General features: G+C 53.5%; 1 protein-coding gene across 8 annotated transcripts in view; it reads left to right on the top strand.

The window, feature by feature from the left end:
• Positions 1-22,132, top strand: part of PLCG2 (phospholipase C gamma 2) — a 152,481-nt gene that overhangs the window by 102,728 nt on the left and 27,621 nt on the right. For all 8 annotated transcript variants that reach the window (XM_030297197.1, XM_030297198.1, XM_030297194.1 and 5 more), the window contains 10 exons: positions 296-496; positions 1,472-1,591; positions 6,220-6,400; positions 7,770-7,841; positions 10,135-10,244; positions 14,123-14,219; positions 15,575-15,641; positions 16,739-16,896; positions 20,218-20,320; positions 21,637-21,846. In XM_030297197.1, the coding sequence (XP_030153057.1) occupies positions 296-496; positions 1,472-1,591; positions 6,220-6,400; positions 7,770-7,841; positions 10,135-10,244; positions 14,123-14,219; positions 15,575-15,641; positions 16,739-16,896; positions 20,218-20,320; positions 21,637-21,846 (1,319 nt within the window). The remainder of the gene's footprint in view (positions 1-295; positions 497-1,471; positions 1,592-6,219; positions 6,401-7,769; positions 7,842-10,134; positions 10,245-14,122; positions 14,220-15,574; positions 15,642-16,738; positions 16,897-20,217; positions 20,321-21,636; positions 21,847-22,132) is intronic.

The raw sequence follows: 22,132 nt of genomic DNA, 5'->3' as shown, positions 1-22,132 counted from the left end.
TCAGGGTTTATACCTAGGCCATCTGGCTCCAGAGTGGGAGTCTTATAGGTAAAAGTGGTAGAGGAAGTAGGTAGAATGTTCTGGAATCCAGGCTAAAAGACCAGTCTGCGCTAAAGCCCAAGCATGTCCTAAGAGCACAGGGAGACCTGAGTGGCCACATGCAGGGTCTACCCCTCAGTGTCCCTGGCCGCAGTTCTGGCCCTACCCCCTCCACCCCCCGTGTTCGTTGCCGCCCGGGGTGCTGGAACGGCCAGTCAGTCTGGCCTCGGCCCTGAAGTTGTCCTTCTCCTTGCAGGCGGTCCGGCCGGGTCCAGCACTGCCGGATCCGCTCCGTCATGGAGGGCGGGACCATGAAGTACTTCCTGACTGACAACATCATGTTCACCAGCATCTATGACCTCATCCAGCACTACCGTGAGACGCACCTGCGCTGTGCCGAGTTCGAGCTCCGGCTCACCGACCCCGTGCCCAACCCCAACCCCCACGAGTCAAAGCCGTATGTGTGCTCAATGCTGTCGGGACAGTAGAGCTCAGGCGTCCACCCACAGGTTTAGTGGGTGCAGACACCCTTGTGGGTTATGTTCGCGAATCAGATTAGCCAGGCTCGTGGGCGTGCCGGGGGCCCAAATTCCCACGAGGCCCCTCACCAGGGTGCCCGGGATCTCCCCGGGATGGCCACAGTTGCAGACCCCCACTCCACCTTACTTTTGCCCTGTTCTCTCCGTCCCTCTGCCTCTTTCCCTGCCTCCATACCACTATCTTCACAGTCCTGAGCTCTTGGACTTGGATTTTCAGAGGTGAATTTTGGCCCGGTGATAATCTTTGCTTGTCAAAGCTCATTCCCGTTCATTGTGAAAGTGCACAAGAAAAAAGTAATTGTAAAGATTTTCCCTTCATTTTTTTTCTTAATCTAGTAAAATGAATAGGAGTTATGCTTTCTGAAGGGTTAACCAATTTTGAAAACCAGAAAAATATTTTTAAGCAGAAGGCTGCTAAAATGTACATTTCTGAGAAGCCTTGTAACTTACAGCAGCTTGCTTTCTTTGGTCTATATTCATATAGATTGCCTATTCAAATTGGCTTTTTCTTATCTTTAAAAGCATCCAAAGACCAACCAACCAAACAGACCTTTTGAAAACTCAATTCCCTGTGTTCTCCGCCTCCACTTTTCTGAGATTCTCTGCTGTGACTGATGCTGGCACTGAGTCAGGCTGATGGGGGGTGGGGGGCGAGGGGGTACAGTTCATTTATTCTCTCATGCTCCAAGCAGACCTACGTTATGAATGTTTTACCCAAGCTACACGTTGGTGGTCTTTGAAAAAATTGCTGTTTTGAGTGATGTTTTGGGGCGGGGAGGCCCACTGTGTAATTTCCACCGTGACTTCTGGGGCCGTATCCCAGGCCTCCTCACAGCTCATTGCGTCCTCCGCTGTGCGTGGCCCTCTCACTTGGTCCCCTTCCTGTGCCACAGGTGGTACTATGATGGCCTGAGCCGCGGGGAAGCAGAGGACATGCTGATGAGAGTTCCCCGGGACGGGGCCTTCCTGATCCGGAGGCGGGAAGGTACCGACTCCTACGCCATCACCTTCAGGTGAGTGGGCGGGCTGCAGCCTTCCGGGAGGGACAGGAGCGGAGAGCGAAGGGGGTGCTGCGGCTGGCGGTTTACCTCTGCGTCTGCTCCCAGAGGGTCAGCGGGGAGGACAGCAGTGATAGCAAAAGCGGCCTGTGCTCACAGGAGCTTGCAGCGTGCTGGCACAGGTCTGTGTTCTTGAGAGTAGCACGTGTTACGTTAACTCACTTCATCTTCCGGCAGTTTGAGGACTATGGTCGTTATTTTTCACGGGAGGACGCTGAGGCACAGAGAGGTGAATAAGTAACTTGCAGAAACGTGCAGGCAGGAAGGGTGGTGGAGCTGGGATTTGAACCCAGACAGCCCTGGCAGGCTCAGATCGGTGATGGTGTAGACAGGATTTCCTCCCATCTGCACTCGCCACCCAGCGCTGCCGGTGGAAAGACCTTAGGGACCAAGCATCCATAGGACGGTGGTTCTCTGCTTGAATTCCACCCCAAGACGCCGGATTCCTCCAGTTTCCACCAGTGACAGCGTTGGGAGGGTTTCAGACCCATTTCATACCGTCCTTCCATCTCCCCTGCCACGATGTATTCTCAGCGTAGGGCCTAACTAACGTTCCAGACACTGGGCTGCCATGAGCACTTCCTCTGATTGAGTCTTTCGCTGTAGCCCATGAGGGGTAGGTCCCTGACTTCAAATAAGAAAATGGGAGGCCCAGAGAGGTTGAGCAACCTGTCTAGAGCCACACAGCCTAGTCCTGGGCTGAGGCAGAATTTCAGACTTGGGCCCCTCCGTGTCCACGGCCTGCTGTTTTCGCTGCGAGGTCTGAAGCAAGAGGCTCGTGGCCCACACTGGGCCTATGGATGTTTTTCTCCGCCTACACGGTTACGTGAAATACTGAGAAATTTCACTTGAAGATTTAGGTTCCTTCGTGGGAAAAGCGGGAGGCAGTGGTAGCTGTTGCCACGGGGCGACGCTGGTTTCCAGCTGCACGGAGGGGCCCTGGTGTGGCCAGGCTGCTTCTGTTCCTTCCATTCCTGTTGCCCTGGGCCCTGTGCCGCGGTTGCCCTGCCAGGCTGCCCCCTGGGTATTTGGAGCTGCCTCCTTCTCCCCCGTCACTGATGCCTTCTTGGGTGAGCGGATGGCGGTGGTAGCGGGGGTCATTATCGTGGCCATTTGCCGAGGATGTACCGCGTGCCTGCTCCGGCCAGAGTGACTCTCCTATGCTTTGTGCCAACACAAGAAGTGGGGTTAATTGGCGACTAGTGGAGATGCTCGAGAGGCGAAGCTGGCTGCCAACAGGCCTGGGTCTACGTCTCCCCTGCAGTTCTTGGGATACTATCTCTTGGCTTCACGTTGGTTGCCAGGATGGTGTCCAGCAGAAAAGACGAGTCCTGTGATGTAGACAGTCCCCCTGGCCCCTGCTTGAGCTGGGTGTCATGGTTCTCTGATTGGGCACCTTCAAGCTGGCCCGGGGGGGGGGAGGGGTGAGGTTGGAGTCACTTGATTGGATGAAGGTGGGCTGGTGGTACCAGGGCGGTACCCTGAAAGCTGGAGTTTGGAAGTTTTAGGGATTAGCACAGGTTCTGTGAGCACCTACTACGTGCCAGGCTGTGTGCGGGGCTGCAAGAATACAGAAGTGATAAAAACCGCACGGTCCTTGCTCTCATGAGCCTAGCGGTCTGCGGCGAATGAGCGACCTCCTGTCGGTCACAAGTGTTTCTTTCTTTTGAGCGATTCCCTCTTATTTAGCATTGCCTTGCCAGTAGTGGTGGTCAGTGCGTGCCGGCTGAGTGAGCCGGTGATGAGGGCTTTGTGTCTCAAAGAGGAGAGGAAGGGAAGGCTGTTTCCATCATGCTGGAATGGTGAACGTCCCTGGTCTCCACCCACCGCGTGCCTGTGGGGGACGCTCCGTCACTGCAGTAGTCAAAAATGACCTCCCCCCACCACCCAGACTCTTCGAAACTCACTCTGGTCAGGCTGCGGGGTGGGTGTCACTGTTTCTCATTGGCAAGTGTCGCCTGCAGCAGGAGAATCGGGCACAGAAACGCGTTGCTGTCGTACTGTGTGCTGTCACAGACGGTGGTCAGGCAGGTGGCCCAGGGCAAGCAGGAGCTCTTGGAGGACCAAAGGGGGATGTGCTCCATGCAGAGGGAGAACAGAGGGCTGGAGCAAATTTCCTTCCCTCTCCCCTCTGCCCAATATCTGCAGAATGCCTCTCCTGGGTCTGGTGCTGGTCTGAGCTCTGAGAACCCAGGCTGAACTTGGGGCTAGATCTCTACAGGAGAGGATGCGCGTCCTCACAGAGAGATGGTACTGCTGTCTAGGTGTGATCGGGGCAGGTGCACCTCTGTGGGACATGGGAGCGGGGGCTTCTTGGCGGAGCTAAGACCTCAGGCCACGGTGACCCCTGGTTTGTAGCAACCAGGTGACTGGAAAGTGCAGTTCACACTCAGCCCTGTTCCTGTCTCCCCTTTTGATTCTTCTCTTGCTGGAGAAGCTCATTTTGACTTGACTTTGGTTATATTTTCCTAACCGCTCACTGATTGAGTACCCTCGGAGCGCTGGGCACATTGCAAAGGGCTCACCCTGGGTTATCTGTCAGACGTGGTCCTGACACGTGCCGTGACACAGGAACTGTGGGTCCCCAGCACCGTGGAGGATGAAACTGAGGTTCAGACAGGTTACCTGAGGAAGGAACCAGAACCTGACCCATACTCTTAACCTCAGCATCCTGGAGCCTTCCTGCCCTAGGGGGCTTTTGTAAAAAGTTAAAAAAAAATTTGCTCTTAATACTTATTTTTGAGAAAGAGCACAAGCAGGGGAGGGGCAGAGTAAGAGAGGGACACAGAATCTGAGGCAGGCTCCAGGCTCTGAGCTGTCAGCCTAAAGCCCAACGTGGGGCTCGAACCCACACACCGTGAGATCATGACCTGAGCCGAAGTCAGACGCTTAACTGACTGACCCTCCCAGGCAACCCCAAAAGTTTAAAATTTTTTATTAAATAAATATATTCTTATTTATTTATTTATTTATGTTTTCATTTTATTTTTGAGATAGGAAACGAACAAGTGGGGGAGGGGCAGAGAGACAGGGAGACAGAATCGGAAGCAGGCTCCAGGCTCTGAGCTGTCAGCACAGAGCCCGTTGCAGGGCTCAAACTCACACACTGTGAGATCATGACGTGAGCTGAAGTCGGATGCTCAACCAACTGAGCCACCCAGGCGCCTCTGTATAAATATATTCTTTAAAAAAAATTAAGGGGTGCCTGGGTGGCTCAGTTGGTTGAGTGTCTGACTTCAGCTCAGGTCATGCTCATGCAGTTCACAAGTTTGAGCCCCACATCGGGCCCTGTGCTGACAGCTCAGAGCCTGAAGTCTGCTTCAGATTCTGTGTCCCTCTCTCGCTCCGCCCCTCCCCTACTTGCACTCTTTCTCAAAAATAAATATTAAAAAAATAATAAAAAATTAAGACATTGCAGTGAAGGCTAAACCCCCTGTGGTCCTTCTCATCTGGGTCCTTGTCCTGTAAGAAAACACACTTTCTTAACTGGTGTCATGTGTGGACTTCAAAAAAAAATTTGCTCCATGAACAAGTACCTATGGAAAATACATCGTATTCCCTTCCATTTTTAAAAAATACAAATGGGGTCATAGTATAGCTTCATCTTGCAACTTTTTAATAAAATATTCCTGCAACTATTCTGCCAATGAGGCAGAAGTCTTATAGCATTTTTTTTTACAGGACTTACTGAAGAAGTGGCTTCCCAGGATGTGTTTTTTTGAAACAATAAAAATATAAGGTGCAAAATCTTAAAGGATAAGTAGCGTGCCCATAGTAGTTATGCCTTTAAACCGTTTTAACAAGGTGCTTTGGGTTGTAAAGTTGAGATCAGAACTTACTGTCCTAAAGGCTTCTGTTCTTGCTGATAAAAGCTGGTTAAGACCGAAGATTGTTTTCCATTTTGGATTTTTCTGACCTCATGTTTCAACTGGGTGAGGCGATAAAAGACTTGTTTACCTTTTGGGGAAAAACAAAACGAAACAAAACACTTCATTGTTCCAGTAGTTGGAGCACTGAAGATAAGATTGAAGGATTTGGGCCTCAAATCCCAGAGTTCTAGAGTAGAGATCAGCAAACATTTCCTGTAAAGGACGAGAGGATTTTAGGCCATGTGAGCCTGTCGTCTCTACCCCAGCTCCTGTCAGCTCGGCCACTGTAGAGTGAAAACAGCTCCAGGCCGTATGTAAACAGGATGAATGGGGGCCGTGTTTCAATAAAACTTTATTTACAAAAGTGAGGGCAGCAGTGGGGCAGGTGGGTGTGGTATGTGGGCCAGATTTGGCCTTGGGGCCATTGTTTGCTAACCCTGCTCTAGACACCAGTACCTTCCCAAAGTCAAGTCCTGTAATTGGGGAGGAGGGGGCAGACGAGAGGAACTAGCAGTATCTCTTGTAAGGCACAGATTCTTCTTGTGTTTCTGTCTTGAAAAGATCCGTGTGCTTCACAGGACTGCCGTACCCTGTTTATTTCTCTGGTTCCCTGAGGACGGATACGCAGGTTGTTGCTAGTTAGCAGGGCTGTGTAACAATTGTCTGGTGTGGCGGATTTCGGCGCCTCAGCTCCCTGCCGTCTTCCCTCTCCAGGGCCAGGGGCAAAGTAAAGCATTGCCGCATCCATCGGGACGGCCGGCACTTTGTGCTGGGGACCTCTGCCTACTTCGAGAGCCTCGTCGAGCTGGTCAGTTACTACGAGAAGCACGCGCTGTACCGGAAGATGCGGCTGCGCTATCCTGTGACGCCTGAGCTGCTGGAGCGCTACAATATGGTAGGCGCCCAACTCCCCCGTGATGTGGCGCTGTGTCATTCAGCAGACCCTTGCTGAGCGTTTCTCACGTGTCCAGTAACCGCTCTAGGTCCTGGGGACAGAGACCCTGCCCGCATGCTGCGTACGGTCTAGTGGGGCGGGAACCAGATAATAAGTGAGATGAAGAAGACGCATCACGTATCAGGTGGCCACCAGTGCTGTAGAGAAAAACTGGGCAGGTGGAGAATTGGATACAGAGTGACGGGGAAGGTGCTGCGGTGCTAAAAGGGTGCCCTGGAAAGAGGTCATTGAGAAGGAGTCATTTGAGCAGACGCCAGAGTTGGTGAAGGAGTGAGCCGTGCAGCTATGGGAAGGACCTGTGCGAGTGCAAAGGTCCTGAGGTGAGGGCGTGACTGGAGGCAAGCCAGTGTGGCCGGAATTGAGTGAGTGAGAGTGGGACGAGAATTAAGGAAGGATGGGGCTTACGGGGGACTGCGTGGTGCGGGGCTGGGTTGGCCCCTGTGAGACATTGGCTTTTGTTCTGAGTGGAGAACAGACCTGATTAGATGACCATGTCTCTGTTCTTGTCACATGGATTCAGTAATGTATTGAGGAGAGATTTAGGATACAGCCACCATGAGCCAGGACTGGTCCAAGCTACTGGGAGTGTGAGGAACAAAAGTCTGCCTCGGGAGATTGAGGTTCAGGACAGGCCTGCAGTCACGTGAAGAAAATGTCCCCGGCAGCATGGATTGCAGTGACGCAGATACAGTGAGGTTGGGTGCTGCTTCGGGTTGAGCCGGAGAGCTCAGAAAAGGTCTCCTTGAGAGGCTTAATATACGAGCCCAAACCTGATAGGGAGTGATTGGGCCATGGGGAGCTACGGAGGAAGCCAGTTCTAGGTCGAGGGAGCAGCCACGGCACAAGCCCTGGGGTGACCCTGAGGGACAGTGACCGACATCAGAGGGCAGGCAGGGTCTGGTGTGCTGGTAAATGTGACCTGTCTGGGTTCATGGCATTTGCCAGTTCCCATCGTCTAAATGGTTCCACGGGGGCCGGTCTACAGCTGCCGACTCGGAACGTGGGTCAGGGAGACGTGGACGCCGGGCTCTCGTGGGCCATGAGGTAGTGGCAGCACGCCTCCGGGTCCCAGGGTTTGTGTTTTCACAAAGGAGTGTAGGGCCTGGCACACGGTAGGCCGGCCTAGGGCCCTCTGTCATGTGGGGGGCAAGTTTCCGAGTTCGGGCTTCTCACCATCTCTGCCAGGAGGCAGGAGTTGAACTGTGAGGTTTCAACCCTTGTGCCAGAGAGCTGCCTGGAACCCATGTTCTGTGTCGGGCTGCCCCAGGAACTTGGATGCTTCCATTTATTCCGCTCTGTTCTTTTCCAGGAACGAGATATCAACTCCCTCTATGACGTCAGCAGGATGTATGTGGATCCCAGTGAAATCAACCCGTCCATGGTATGGAGCCAGCCTTGCAATTCACGCCATTACCAGGTCCCTGGAATGGCATGGGGTCCCCTCCTAGCTACAACAGGGCAAGGGAACATTTGGGCAAACTTGGCTTCCCCTCCCCACCCTTTTTTTTTTTTTTTTTTTTTTTTTGAGAAGAAATGATGATTGACAATGTGAAATCTGGTTTCCGGGAAGAGGTTAATAGAATTCTACCCAAACGCAACCGCGCCTTGCTAAAATTCTGAGGTTTGATGAACCACCTTTGGGCCAAACAGCTTCTAATTAAAAATCTTTCAAATGTTTCTTGCTCACTGACTGAGCCCGTGGTGTTTATGAATTCCATTTGGTTCACCGACCCCTTTGCAGCGTGCACGTTATCTCCTCTTCCCACCCTGGCTGCTTTGTGATTTCACTCGGTGTAGGGGGGAGGGGAGGGCGGGTTTTTACTCTTGGCCCCCAGCCCCTCCTCGTTCTGGTTCCATCTCACATAGAGTTTGAGCCGCAGAGGAAGAATGATGGCGAATTTTCTTTCGGGGCAGGGTTGGATACGGCACGCAGTTCATGTCTTGCTAAGGAAAGGGCCCCGATGATGGGCTCTGTAGAAATCCAGAGACGAACTTCTTTTCTTTCTTTCTTTTTTTTTTTAAATTTATAATCCTTGGCCAATGCAAATCCCTTTCAGCAAGAAACGAAGGCTTGGAAGGATGTGGACACGTGGGCTGTGTGTGAAATTATTAGAGGACTTTTATTGGGAAGAAGGCTTTGGTAATGAGAATGACATGACCTCGTGTCAGCCAGGTGTCAGGGGATGGTGGAGACTGTGGTAAACTGAGGAACTCACACCCCATCTCGAAGGCAGCTGTGCCCGTTGGCGCTTGATGGCTGCCTTTCCAGAGAGCAGGCCAGCTTTTCTGATTTGTCAAGGCACACCAATCATCCAGGTGCTTGATGTGAATTTGCCCCATTTTTAAATTTTAACCCAAGTTGCAGAGAAAATCATCCTATAAGTGAGGCAAGTAAAACACGACTGTGGCTGCATTTGATCGCCGACTGCCAGACTATGGCGAGCGCCTCAAAAGAAAATTACCGCTGTTATTATGATGGAAAACGGTTGAACAATTAAAAAAAAAACCCACTCTCAAGATGAGGAAAATAATTAGCCCTGGTCTCACCCTCCTAACCCGGTCGCTGTCTGCATTCCTGGGTCTCTGCCTTCACGGAGACGTATTTTACAATCCCCACCACCCACACTGGCCATTTCTATTCTGCTCTGTTCACTTGCTGCTTGTCCTGTGTGGATTTCTCCTTTGCTGATTTGCCTCGTGACTATTCTGGCTCAAACTGGTAGGCCAGGTAATTGAGGGAAAATACATGGCTTGCGGTTTTGACTTAAAAAAAAAAAAAAAAAAAAGAATGGGTTTTTAATGCTGCAGAATGTTCTGGGTGGCTGTGCCGGTTTAGCTATGTCCCCGTCAGTGGCCGTGTACGTCATCTCTAGTCTTTGTCCTTCTAGTTAACAGTAAAAGGAACATCACCTGTGAGGCTTTGGGCATCTCTTTGCATCGTTTCCTTGGGAGGAGTTCTTGGAACTGGAAAGACTATATCAGTCATAACAGGGGACGCGTCTGGCTGGATGGCCACATATCAAGCCTTGTTCTAAGCACTTGACAGCCCATTAATCCCGTGCATCGGGTACAGTTTCTGTGCCCTCGGCATAGCTAGCAAGGTACAGAGCTGGAACGTGGCCCCAGGCGGTCTGGCTCGGGGGCATTTGCTCTTAGTCATTTTGTTGTGCCGTCTGCCAACCTGGTCACCTGATGGACAGCTCATTTCTCTCGTTCGTGGGGGGCCTGCCATGAGGCCTCCTCCTGCCCTCTGTCAGGCTGGAGACTCGCTCCTCGTGGAAGCCACTCTATGGCACCTCCCTTTGCCACTGGCTGCACCTTACAGCCTTGGAGCCTGGCAGTGGCCTGGGAGGTTGATGGGGGAAAATGTGTCCTTACGTCCGCCTAGAACCCACGTTGCTTCTTACAGAAGACCAGCGTGAACTATGGCCGTAACTGATTTATTTCTGAGCTCAGCCACTTAGCCGCTGGTTGACCTTAGGGGGCCGGTCCTCATCCACATTCCCTGGTGACTTTGGGAGCTCCTTGGCAATGCATTACTAGCTCTTTGCCAGCAGATGGTGCTGTAACCTTGGACTGAAGCTCCCTGTTCCCTAAAGAGAGGAACCAACGCAGACCCCTCTCTCTGCTTGTGTCGCCCAGCCTGACCTTCTCCTTCTTGTTTTCCCTCAAAGCCTCAGAGGACCGTCAAAGCTCTGTATGACTACAAAGCCAAGCGAAACGATGAGCTGAGTTTCTGCCGTGGGGCCCTCATTCACAACGTCTCCAAGGAGCCCTGGGGCTGGTAAGGCTGAGGGGGGCTGGGCTGCTTGCTGGATGAACTTGACTTGTCCCTTCTTGCCAGTGAGACTCGGGTCCCGGCTGAGCTCTGACGCCCTTTCTCTGCTGTTCCGGGCTGGCTTTGACTCTTGTACCCTCCCTGGGAAGGTGGTTTGATACATGCTGTATTCAGAAAAGCAGATAAACCACCATATTTCACATCATATTAAATATTATTTTAGTTATAACAGCAGCGGCCACTTACCGAGCCCTTCCTCTGTGTCACTTGCTTTCATACGTGGTCTAACCAGATTCTCATTACAACCCTCGGAGTTGACTGTGGGTCTCCCCACTTTACAGAGATGGCAAATGAGGCTTTCCAAGGTTGTACAGCTATTAAATAGTGCAGGTCCTTCCCACGACACGAGCCTGTGTATTCTTCTGAGTTCAGATTCTTACGCTGATGCCTAGTCCTGTGCAGTGGCCCTACCCCGGACGGAAGCAGGGACGTTTTTAGGTCACAGATACCTGGGTATGCTGGGGCTCAGTGACCTTTTCTCTCTTTTCACCTGGGGCAAAAATCGAAAAAAGTTGTGCTGCCCATCCATAAGTCCCCAGATGGGTGTTTTTGCAGGAGTATTTTTCCCTATAAGCGATAAGAACTTGTTGGTAACCATGAGCACCCCCAGGGATTCAATTCACAAGCGCAGCATCCTTTTGTCCCGCGAGATAGCTGGACCTGACGGCGAAATCTGAACAGCAGCTTGATAGGAGTGCCTCTTTACGTCAGGAACCATCGTGAGCACTTCATCTGAAGTAACTCCTATAAACCCGCACAGTGGCCCTGAGAGGTTCTGGTGTTACCTGCATTGGACACGTGAGGAAACTGTGAGGCACAGATAAGTACAGTAATTAGTCCAGGGCCGCACAGCAGGCTGAGCTCTGAAGCCAGGCCTTCTGACTCCAGAGCCCCTACTCCTGACTTGACTCATGTACTAAGTTCAGGGGTTTTCAAAGTTGTTTCGTGTTGTTGTTTTGTTTTGCTTTTTGAGAATGCCCTCCTTTAAATTTTTTTTTATTTTTGAGAGAGGGAGACACAGAATCTGAAACAGGCTCCAGGCTCTGAGCTGTCGCAACAGAACCCGCCCAACGCGGGGCTCAAATTCACAAACGGCATGCTCATGACCTGAGCCAAAGTCTGACGCTTAACCGACTGAGCCACCCAGGAGCCTCGAGATGCCCTCTTTCTAATCCAAATCTTCCCTGGATCCCCAGCGTCAAAAAAAAGTTAACAACAGAGCGATCTGCTGAAGCTGGGGTTGGGGCTCAGCTCTCCCATGTGGCCTCCCCACGGAGACCCTGGAGCTCCTCTGTGAGGCTCCCAGCCGCAGCTTGCCAGCCATGTTGTGTACCCGCCTCTCCCTGAGGGGCACAGCCAGAACCCGGGTCTCCCCTGGGCCCACGATGCCCCTCTCTGCACCCTGCCTCTGTTGAGCTCCCCGTTCCGTTTGTGTGGGTGACTTGGACCAAGTAGCAGGTAGACCCCAGGTGATCTCTTTAAATCACACACTTTTCCATGCGTGGCACAGCCCTCCTGCCTTTGCACACGTCCGAGGTGGGGTGCTTGTCATTTCCAGGGCTCCTGAGGTGAACTGAGGTGCTGGTGTAAGTGGCGTTGGCAAGGGGCTGGGGGTCAACTGCCCTGCAGAGGTCCCCTCCTTTCTGTCTGGTGGCAATGGCACCACCTAGTGGGGTGTTGTCACCGTGCCACTCTCCTGTGCATCCTCCCAGCCTAGTTCCAAAATGGTGGGGGTTTTGTCCAAACTGGGATGCCTTTGAGAATGAAGGGAATGGGATTGTTAATAATGACCCCTGGGGGTGCCTGGCTGGCTCAGTTGATTAAGCATCCCACTCTTGATTTCAGCTCAGGTCATGATCTCACGGTTTGCAAAATCAAGCCCCGTGTTGGGCTCTGTGCCGGAAGTGTGGAGCCTGCTTGGGATGGTCTCTCTCTTAAAATAAATAAATAATTTTTTAAAAAGTTTTTTTTTTTTTTTTTTTTTTTTTTTTAAATAATTGTACCTCGACCACAGGTATGACCTGCCTAGTTTGGGGCAAACAGTATTTATAGTCACCCTGAATACAGCCAGTGTTTGCCTGAAATGGGTCTGGAGAAATGGAGGTGAGGTGGGTGGCTGGCAAACCTGTATTTCCACCAGGCCATGGGACGATCGGTCCTCCCTCTGCTTGGATTCAGGTCAGCATTTACTAAATGCTTCCCACCACCCCCGAGTACTGATTTGGTAAGATGGAGAAAGGTCTCACATAGTGGGGAAGACAGAGATAGACGTTATACGAAAGGTGCACACTGCCTCCACAGCTGTGGGGACAGATGCCACGGAGCACAGAGGAAGAACACTCAGCCTAGGTGGCAGTCAGGGAAGGCTCCCTGGAAGAGGCATTCCTGAGCTGAGTCTTAAATGGTTATTAGGCACAAGCTGGATACGAAGGGCGTGGACTGAGGCACGGAAGCTAGGCGGCATGGCAGGGACAGAAGGGTGGGGGTGACAGGTGGTCTGGGATGAGGGTCAAGTTTGAGTCACAGACAGGAGTTAAGGTCCGAGAGTGCCTGGGGTCAGGTGAAAGAGTCTGGGCTTGATTCTGAAGACTTTGGAAGCTGTGGGTGTGGTGAGGTCAGAGATGGGTTCTGGAAAGAGCCTCCTGGCTGCAGAGTGTGCCTACAGGAGGACACTTGGAGGGAGTAGCCCTGCGTGCCTGGGCAGTGCTTCGGGGGAGAATCTTGGAGGTGACCACAGTTTGGTGGAGTTGAGACCCATACAGAGATCGGTTATGTTCCTTGTTATCAGTGCCGTCAGAGGAGGCAAGAAGGTTGAGGGAGGGCGGTATTTTAGCTGAGTAACAAGAACGTTATTTGAGCACTTACTGTATACTGGATGCTGTTAAAACTGCTCAGCATGTGCTAGGCCCTGTGGTTCCAATAAAATCCTCTGAGGGGAGGGGGCGGCTGGGTGGCTCAGTGGGTTAAGCCCCCGACTTCGGCTCAGGTCACTATCTCAAGGTTTGTGAGTTGGAGCCCCACGTCGGGCTCTGTGCTGTCAGCTCGGAGCCTGGAGCTGCTTCGGGTTCTGTGTCTCCCCCTCCCCTCTCTCTCTAAAAAATAAATAAACTTTTAAAAAACATATATGAGGGGCGCCTGTGTGGCTCAGTTGGTTGAGTGCCCGACTTCGGCTCAGGTCATGATCTCGCTGTCTGTGAGTTCGAGACCCTTGTCGGGCTCTGTGCTGACAGCTCAGACCCTGGAGCCTGCTGCGGATTCTGTGTCTCCCTCCCTCTCTCCCCCTCCCCTGCTCATGTTCTCTCTCTCTGTCTCTCAAAAATAAACATTAAAAAAAAAATGCTCTGAGGGAGGCACTTGGATTATCCCCATTTTACAGATGGAGAGTCTGGGGCACAGAGCGCCTATGTAGTTGGCGGTGGAGCCGGAATGTGATGCCAGCCTGTAGGGCTCCAGAACCTTCCTTACCCCGTCCTTATCCCTAAGTTCACAGCCCTCCCTGAAGTGGGGTTGGGAATGCTCTAGACTTGAGCTTTTGTCCCACATGGCCTCTGATGTCCCCGTAAAGCACCGAAACTTCTGGTGTCTTTGACCAAACGTTAGAATTCTATTGTAGGCAGGGCGCTGACCCTGTGCTCACTCACTGCTGATTTAAAAAAAGCCGATGACCCCTTTGAAATGCTCTGTTGTCACAGATAATGACCACGGCCTCTGGTCGCTTCGCCACCTGCTGCCTCTCCCCAGCCGGCAGCTGGGATCTGACGAACAGTGATGGATTATTAACTCTGCCCCACGAAGGCCCTCTGATGCCCTCTGTTTTTCCCCAGGTGGAAAGGAGACTATGGGACCAGGATCCAGCAATACTTCCCATCCAACTACGTTGAGGACATTTCAACGGTAGATGTGGAAGAACTGGAAAAGCAGGTGAGTGTGGACTGTCACACGGGGACCCCTGCGGACCCGGCTTCTCAGCAATCCGGGGAGCCGGCTCCGTGGGTTCCCGTCACACATGCTGCTGCGTGGTCCCTGTGGAGCACCGGAACAGGGACGACGGGGTGACAGGGAAGTCGGGATTGTCCCCTGAGTGGTTGGGGGTGAAAGTCACTGTGACAAGCCTGTCATGTTTTAATCAGGTTGTGCCGGGCTGGAAGGCTTTGCATATGCAGGACAGGTCCCTCCGGAGCGAAAATGGCCAAACGGGGAATTTGTCCTTTGCTTAAAGCAGCTTGCAAATGAAACACATTTAGTTTGGCCGCCAGACATTCGGGACGTGCTTGGTGTGAGTAAGCAGGTGGGCTTGAGTGGCAGTGAATTGAGGCCCTCGTGGTGACACTGCCAACCTGGTGTCTGTCCCCCAGCCTCCTCTTGCCCCGAAGGCCTAAAGAACATCCGCTGTCAGGTGACGACACTGGGCCGAGGACAGACTTGTCGTAATGAGCACCTTAAGGCCTTTCCAAGCCCAAGGAACTACCTCAGGGAGTTGGGGCAATCTGGGAGGGCTGCACAGAGTAATGTGCGTTCGAGTCTTAGAAGTCCCGTTGGAGACCAGTAGCAGGACTGGCAGAAGGGAAACCAGGTGGGAGGCACAGCCTCACGGAAGGTGTGGTGGTGGGAACGTGGCTGTGTCCGGCACGCCGGGCCTGTGGCAGGGACGTGACCCCTCACCGCGTCTGTCCCGTGTGGCCCTTACCCCCCAGTCGGCCTTGGCCTGGTGAGGTGGGGGCGGGCCTTACAAGCAGGGGGCAGACGCAGGTCTGCTAGCTGTCCTGAGACCCAGACGTTCTCTGTCGCCCGTGGACCCTGGGATGCAGCGAACGTGTGGTGGGAGGGGGAGCTGGAAGGCTGGCGGGGGCCCTTCAGGCAGATCTCACAGTGCGGCCATTGCTCCCCGAGGACCTGAGAAGCTACAGGAGGCTCTCGAGCTGGGCTCCGGGAGGCCGGACGGTCCCCTCTCACAGCCACGCCTGAATGCGCGTCTAGGACGTTGTCTTGGAACCAGACCCAGCGCGACGCTTCCAGACCCGTTCCGGAATTCAGACGGCTTGTTTTTACAGATTGGAAAATGAACTGGCGGACCTGCTGGCACCCGCTCACGGCTGGGTCCCCGTCAACAGCATGCTTCATTATTTAGCGCTCTCCCCACGGGTGGATCCTGTAATGAAAATGCATTTTAAACAGTTCTGCAGGCGGTGTCTCTGCTAAACGGTGCGCTTTGGAAATGGTTGTCTTTTTATTATTCCCGTTAAGACTAACTTGAGTTATGTCTTGTTTCCTCACAGATTATTGAAGACAATCCCTTAGGGTCTCTTTGCAGAGGAATACTGGATCTCAACACCTATAACGTCGGTAGGTGCACACACGGTCTCAGCGTGGATCGCCACCCAGGTCCCCCACGGCCCCGCCTCGGAAGCGCCCCAGGCGGGGAGGCGGCTGCAGTCCATCCAGCCGTTAGCCTGGGCACAGGACACGGAGTCCGTGTTCCTACTCCCAGAGGAGGAGCCCACGGCCATCACCGACCGTGGGACCCGGCTGAGGTCCTGTGGCCAGCTAAGAGATGAGGCGGGGCAGGGCCCTCACCTACACTGCCGTTAGGCCATCTGCCTTACGTTTGCAGAGCACAGGGGGATGGCCCGGGGTTATCCAGAGGGAGCTTGGAGCCGGGTCTGCTTTGGGCCTCAGCTCTGCCGTTACCAGCTCTGTGCCCCTCCACGCATTACTTCCCCACCAATGCCTCTGTGTCCTCTCCTGCCACATACATAGAAGAGTGATAACCCCAAAACGGTGGGATGAGGATTAAGAGACGGCACATGTAATGTGCTTTAGGATGTTACCTGGCACAGAAGACCTCAGACATCTCAGCCAGTGAGGTTACTGAGCAGATAATTTCTCCTCTCATGGCCTTAATTTTCTTTCTAGAAAATACTTTCTCTGCAGAGAGCGTCTATCGCATGCCTGTCTCCTAGCTTCTGGTGGCTCCTGGAGATCTTTGGCGCCCCTTGGCTTGTGGCTGCACCATTCCAATGTCTGCCTCTGTCTTCAGGGGCCGTCTTTCCTGTGTCTGTGTCTCAAATTTCCCTCTCCTTCCTCTGGTAAGGACGTTAGTTGTTGTATTTAGAAATCCTAACTCCAGAGTGATTTCCTCTCAGAATCCTTAAGTACATCTGCGAAGATCCTTTATTTCGAGTCAGGTCACATTCGCAGGTACGGGGGCTTAGGGTGCAGACAGAACTCCTGGGAGAACGCCGCTCGGCCCGCTGTGTATCCCAGGCCATGATGTAGGTGAAGAGGCCAGACCCCGCCCGCCCTAAGGCAGATGCCCCGGTCCACACTGACCACGGCTGGGGCAGTGGCACTTTGGCTGGGTTCGTGAGAGAGGCGGCTTGGGCCGCGTGCCGTCTGGCCTTCCGGGAGGCTGCTCAAGACTTCGTTATTCTCTCCCAAAGTGAAAGCCCCGCAGGGGAAAAACCAGAAGGCGTTCGTGTTCATCCTGGAGCCCAAGAAGCCAGGTGACCCTCCGGTGGAGTTTGCCACAGACAGGGTCGAGGAGCTCTTTGAGTGGTTTCAGAGTATCCGGGAGATCACCTGGAAGATGGACACCAAGGTAGGTGCTTGGCTCATCTGGGCTCCCTCTGCGGAGGCGGGGTCAGGTCTTCCCTTTGAGGGAAGACTTGCCGGGTGTGGTTTGGGCCATACGAGTGCCCACCATCATGGAGGGGAAAGGGCCTTTGGTGGTCTCCGGGAAAGCTGGGTCTAGTTCGAACCCTCAGCAGGCTGGGCGTGTGTGGAGCCATAACTCGATATTTGGGGCCGTGCTGGCCCTATCTCAACGAGAAAGTACGGTGTTCCTCACTTTGAATGTTCTCTTGTTTGTCAATATCGTTCGGCACAGCCTGGATCCTCCCCCATAGGAGGCATTTCCTGAGCTCAGGCCCCTGGACCCATAGTGGCCCCTTGTGCTCAACACGACCCTCTTCTGTCCCTCTGCAAGTTTGTTTTCTTGTGGAGGAACCTGGGCTCCAGATGGAAGTGGACCTTTCAGCGTTTGTCATAACTGGAGTCCTCTTGTTAGGCTGGAGGTGTTTTCAGAAGGGCGATGTTCTGAGTGAGAACAGGAGGTTGAGAATTAGGCAGGGCTGGACCCACATTTCTCTAGGCCTTAGTTTTCTTATCTGTCAGATGAGCCCAGTCCCTAAGTCACAAGATGAGGGAGGGATGAAATGAGACGATGCATGAAGAGCAGTGGGTCCCGGGGTTGACACACGGCAGACCTCAGGGAACAGTCCTTCAGCGTCACTCTGTCCTACCACGAAGACATGGGACGCTTGCTGTATCTTGGAGGATGGAGCAAGTACCATCCATCCTTTCTTGTGGCCACAGACCTGGGAAGAAATTGTAGGGTTTCCCACGTGCCCAGTTGTTTCTAAGGCAGATATTGACCCAAAGGACCGATTTCTAAGCTTTGCCAGGACTCTGTGGGTCCCTGTGATGCCTGGTTACAGTTGATGAGTCTCCCTCTCCCGTGTACTGGGAGCGTCACCCCCCTAGTGGCCCGGTCTTTCCTTGTGCTCGAGTCTAGTCAGGGACTAGAGGCTTGTCACTCCATCCCCAGGCACTTGGGATGAGCCCCGAGCTTGTGGCCAACACGGCTGCTCCTGCTCTTGGTGCTGGGGTGCATCCCTTCTGCCCTTCGGTGCCTCTGATGTGGCACAGGGGGGCATCATGATCCTGGGGTTCATTTGGAAGATGAGTTCTTCCGATCTTGTACAGCTGTCCCCCATCCTGGGTAAATGGTGGTCACCGTGATCGTATGGCACCGTTAGTATGTGATGTTGGCGTCCTGAGCATCTTCTAGTATTTGGGTCCCTCCCCACCCCCAGCCTGGCCAGGAGTGAAGAAAACACTAGTGGGAGACGGTGAGCAGCTGTGCCCTGCAGACCTCAGGCCCCCGAGCCACCTACGACATGGATGGAGTGTGGGGTACATCCTGGCACTCTCTGCTGCTTTTAGTGGAGAAAAATGCAGAGTTACTTGAAGGCTTCTGTCCTCACATGAAGGTTTCTGAAATCAAGCCTGGCTCTTCAAGGCTCCTGTTGTCTGCCTTTGATCTACATTCCTCCTTAATTGGTTTTTACGTCTGCTAATTCTCATTATTATGTGGGAAGGTTAAGAAAACAGCAGTCAGCAGAAACCACTGCATCCCTCCCTTCTCCCCAGCTGCCCGGCGGCGCTGGGGAAACCAACACATGAATGCTCAGCTCACTGCGGGGGGCTCCTTGCCACAGCCCTACTGTCATGTCTGTCCCTGACACCCTGCTCAGAGTTCTGCGATTTCACGATTTCACGGTGGAGGGCAAGAGACCAGGCACTAAGATCTGTCTGGTTAGTGAGTTTCCAAAGCCTGACTCGGGAAGCTGTGCCTTCAGGTTCTGGGAGAGCCCAGTGGGTGCAGCCTACAGGTCTGGAGAGTAATTGTTACACAATTTTGATGCAGCAGTGGGTCTTTGGTCTTGAATGGACATCGTTTTCTGCTGAGGCTGGGAAAAAGTGACACCCATGGCTTGTCATCGCTCTGTGCTTTGTGAGGCAGTTTCTGTAATTCGAGACACGTGTGGCATGCTTCACCCACCCGTCTGATGCGATTCTGTGGCCACTGGGGAGGCGGTGTTGGGGGGCACTCTGGCCCCACTGGTTGTTTCCCACGCCCCTGGTGGGGTGCAAAGGGTTCTTTGCTTAAGTCTCAGTACTCTAGAAGGGGACTCCTCTGGTTAGCCTCCTTTTATCGTCGTGGAGACTGAGGCACAGAGAGACTATACGATGTGCTCAGTGGCCACAGCCAGTCAACGGAGGGCCAACTTTTGAACCAGTGTCTGGTTCCAGTTCCTGCTGTTACACCAGGTGCTTTTCAGCCTCTCTCACCACGTCACCCCCGGTCACCTGAATACTTGCTACCCACACATGTGTCTGTGGGGACAGGGGTGGGCACTGCTGGTGAATGGCACCATCCCTGTCCTCATCCTGGCTGGAGTTATCCAGGAAGACTTCCCGGAGCAGGCATGCTTGAGGTGGAGTGTGGAAGGAGAGATCTCATGGAGTGACAGAGGAAGGATGGGGGGAGGTGCAGGGTGAGGAGCAGGAGGTCTGTGCTATGGTTCAGAGGGACTGGGGAGGCGAACTCTGGGGCCCTTTAAAAAAGATGACAGAGAAGGGACGCGGTGAGGCCTGGTGCATAAGCATCTGGTCTTGTCACCGCCCTGCCGTGGAGGCCACTCAACCTCTGTATACTTCGGTTTCTTTGCAAAATGGACACCACTCCCCCTCTTGGGGCAGATGGAGGTTACCCTCAGCAATTGCCCTCCTGCACTTAGTGTGCGAAGCCCGAGTTTTCACCTGCATGTAATTTTCTCCCAAGGCTCCCCCTTTGTCAGTGCAAGAAAGGGTCAGAATTTGGTGAGACGGGAGAGAGTTGGCTGGTGTGGGGGGAGGCAGGCACTCATCCTTGTGCACGTGGAGACGGACTGGACGGTGTGGCCTCCAGGGGGACAATGGCACGGGGAGGGGCACGTCGCAGGGACGAGGGTGTGAGGACGGCAAGTTCTAACCAGGATGTGCTGCGCCCATGCGAACGCGGGCTTGGAGAGCTTTGCTGGGGTGGCTTTAGGGGAATGGATGGGGCAGGAGCCTGAGAGCAGAGGGTGGAGGAGAGTGCCGACAAAAGGGAGCCCCCCTCCCACCCCGTCCTGTGCCCGGAGACTGAGCTGGACCCCAATCCTGGGTGGAAACAACTTGGGAACGTTGGAGGGCAGGGCAAAGGAAAGCATCCAACTGTACTAAAGATCTGAGTGTGGAGGGGCGCCCGGGAGGACAAGGGGGCCCAGGGCAGTGGGGAAGCTTCCGGGCTGACGCCAGGTGCTGGCTCCGACAGGAGAACAACATGAAGTACTGGGAGAAGAACCAGTCCATCGCCATCGAGCTCTCGGACCTGGTAGTCTACTGCAAGCCGACCAGCAAGACCAAGGACAATTTAGGTACCGTCTCCTCTGACCCTGCCTCCTCCCTTGGCTGAACACCCTGGTTTCCTTTTTAAGTCAGGTGCTGTCAGAAGACAAAGTGAGAGAGGTTCGTTGCTCCTTCTCAAGTGCTCTCAGAGCATGCAGCCAAAAGAGGCCCTTCCGGTACCTTCAGGAGGAAAACCCTCTCTGAGGGTGGATTCGTCTCCCACTGTTGGTCTAACAAGTTAGGACAGACTTGGTGGTTAAAAGCAATACCTGTTTGTTAACTCACAGTCCTGGAGGTCAGAGGTCCAACATCAGTGTCAACTGGGCTGAAGTCCCGGTGCCAGCAGGGCCCTGTTCGTCCAGAAGTTCAAGGGGAGAATTCGGGAATTGCCTCTTGTGGTGGCTGCTAGCATTCCTGGGCTTGTGGCCAAACCTCCCCCAATCTCCCTATTATATGGACTATATTGAGGGGCCTGATGATCCCCCCACTTTGAAGCTCTGTAATTGAATCACACCCACAAAGTCCCTTTGCCAGATAAATTACAAAGTCACAGGCCCCAGGGATAAGGACCTGGATGCCTTTGGGGGCCATTCAGCTGGCCACAGAAGGATTCAGGTATCAATCTTCTCACAGTCGCCAAGGGAGCAAGTTCTCTGACCTAGTAAAATCCTGTTCATTTTATCTTCCCCCTTTCTTTGATCTCAAGAATCTGAGTCCAGGACCGAGGACCAGAGGAACAGCACTAACCCCAGTTAACTGGTCTAAGAACTTGCTCCCCAGGAGGGTCCCTGGGCACCTCCACCTGCAGGGAAGGGTAGCGGAGCTCAGAACCAGACTCGGCCAGACTCCGCGTGTTGATGGGCTGGCCACCACCGTAGTTGCCCGTTTCTGTCCTGTTCCTTCTCCCCTTCCGGGCACCCCCTCCTAGCACCTCCCTGCCTGCAGGCAGCTGACTCTCCCTCCTCCACGGTGCCTGGTTCACTCGTCTTGGGTCCACGACCTCTTGGCTGAGGAGACCACATCCTCAGATGTCGTCCTACCGTTGATCACTGCGGCCACTCCCTACTGCCCCCCTTTCTGTAACCATACCACCTTTGTGTTTTCTTGTACAAGGGTGCTGGTGGCTTTAAACAAGAAGTAAGTTACACCAATCGAGACTAGAAGGCAGGGGGGAGCGCTGGGACCCATAGCAGTACTGGTTATGGAAATCGCATCATAACCACTTGACTGTCTTGGCCTTGAGGTTCCTGGTTTTGGTTTACATCCTGTGTGTCCAGCCGTTGTACCAAACGTTAAGAAAATGCACGAGGCACAGAATAAACGGGGACTCCCTCTCTGTCTGCAGAAAACCCCGACTTCCGAGAAATCCGCTCCTTCGTGGAGACGAAGGCTGACAGTGTCGTCAGACAGAAACCCGTCGACCTCCTCAAGTACAATCAGAAGGGCCTGACCCGTGTTTACCCGAAGGGACAGAGGGTGGACTCCTCCAACTACGACCCCTTTCGCCTCTGGCTGTGTGGCTCCCAGATGGTGGCACTCAATTTCCAGACTCCAGGTAAAGGAGCAGAGATGGTCGCATCATTCCAGGTTTGGTCCGCTGGGGCCACCAGTGTGACATGCTACCCTAGAAGGCACGACTGGTCCCAGGAACTGTCAAGGTTCAACCAGCACGCTAGCGTGAGGCCCATCAGCTGAATGGAGCCTTGACAGGGGCAGTGGACACTTGCCATTGCAGAGACAGAAGCTGAGCAGGGAGGCTTAAGTGAGAAAGGAAATACTTGAGCTCATGTAATGAAAAGGTCCAGGCGTTGAGACAGCTTCAGGCACAGCTGCATACAGGT

Source organism: Lynx canadensis, chromosome E2 (genome assembly GCF_007474595.2).
Source record: "Lynx canadensis isolate LIC74 chromosome E2, mLynCan4.pri.v2, whole genome shotgun sequence".
In the NCBI taxonomy this organism is placed as follows: Eukaryota; Metazoa; Chordata; class Mammalia; order Carnivora; family Felidae; genus Lynx; species Lynx canadensis.
Note: the sequence above shows the minus strand (reverse complement) of the source record. Positions and strands in the feature narration are given on the sequence as shown.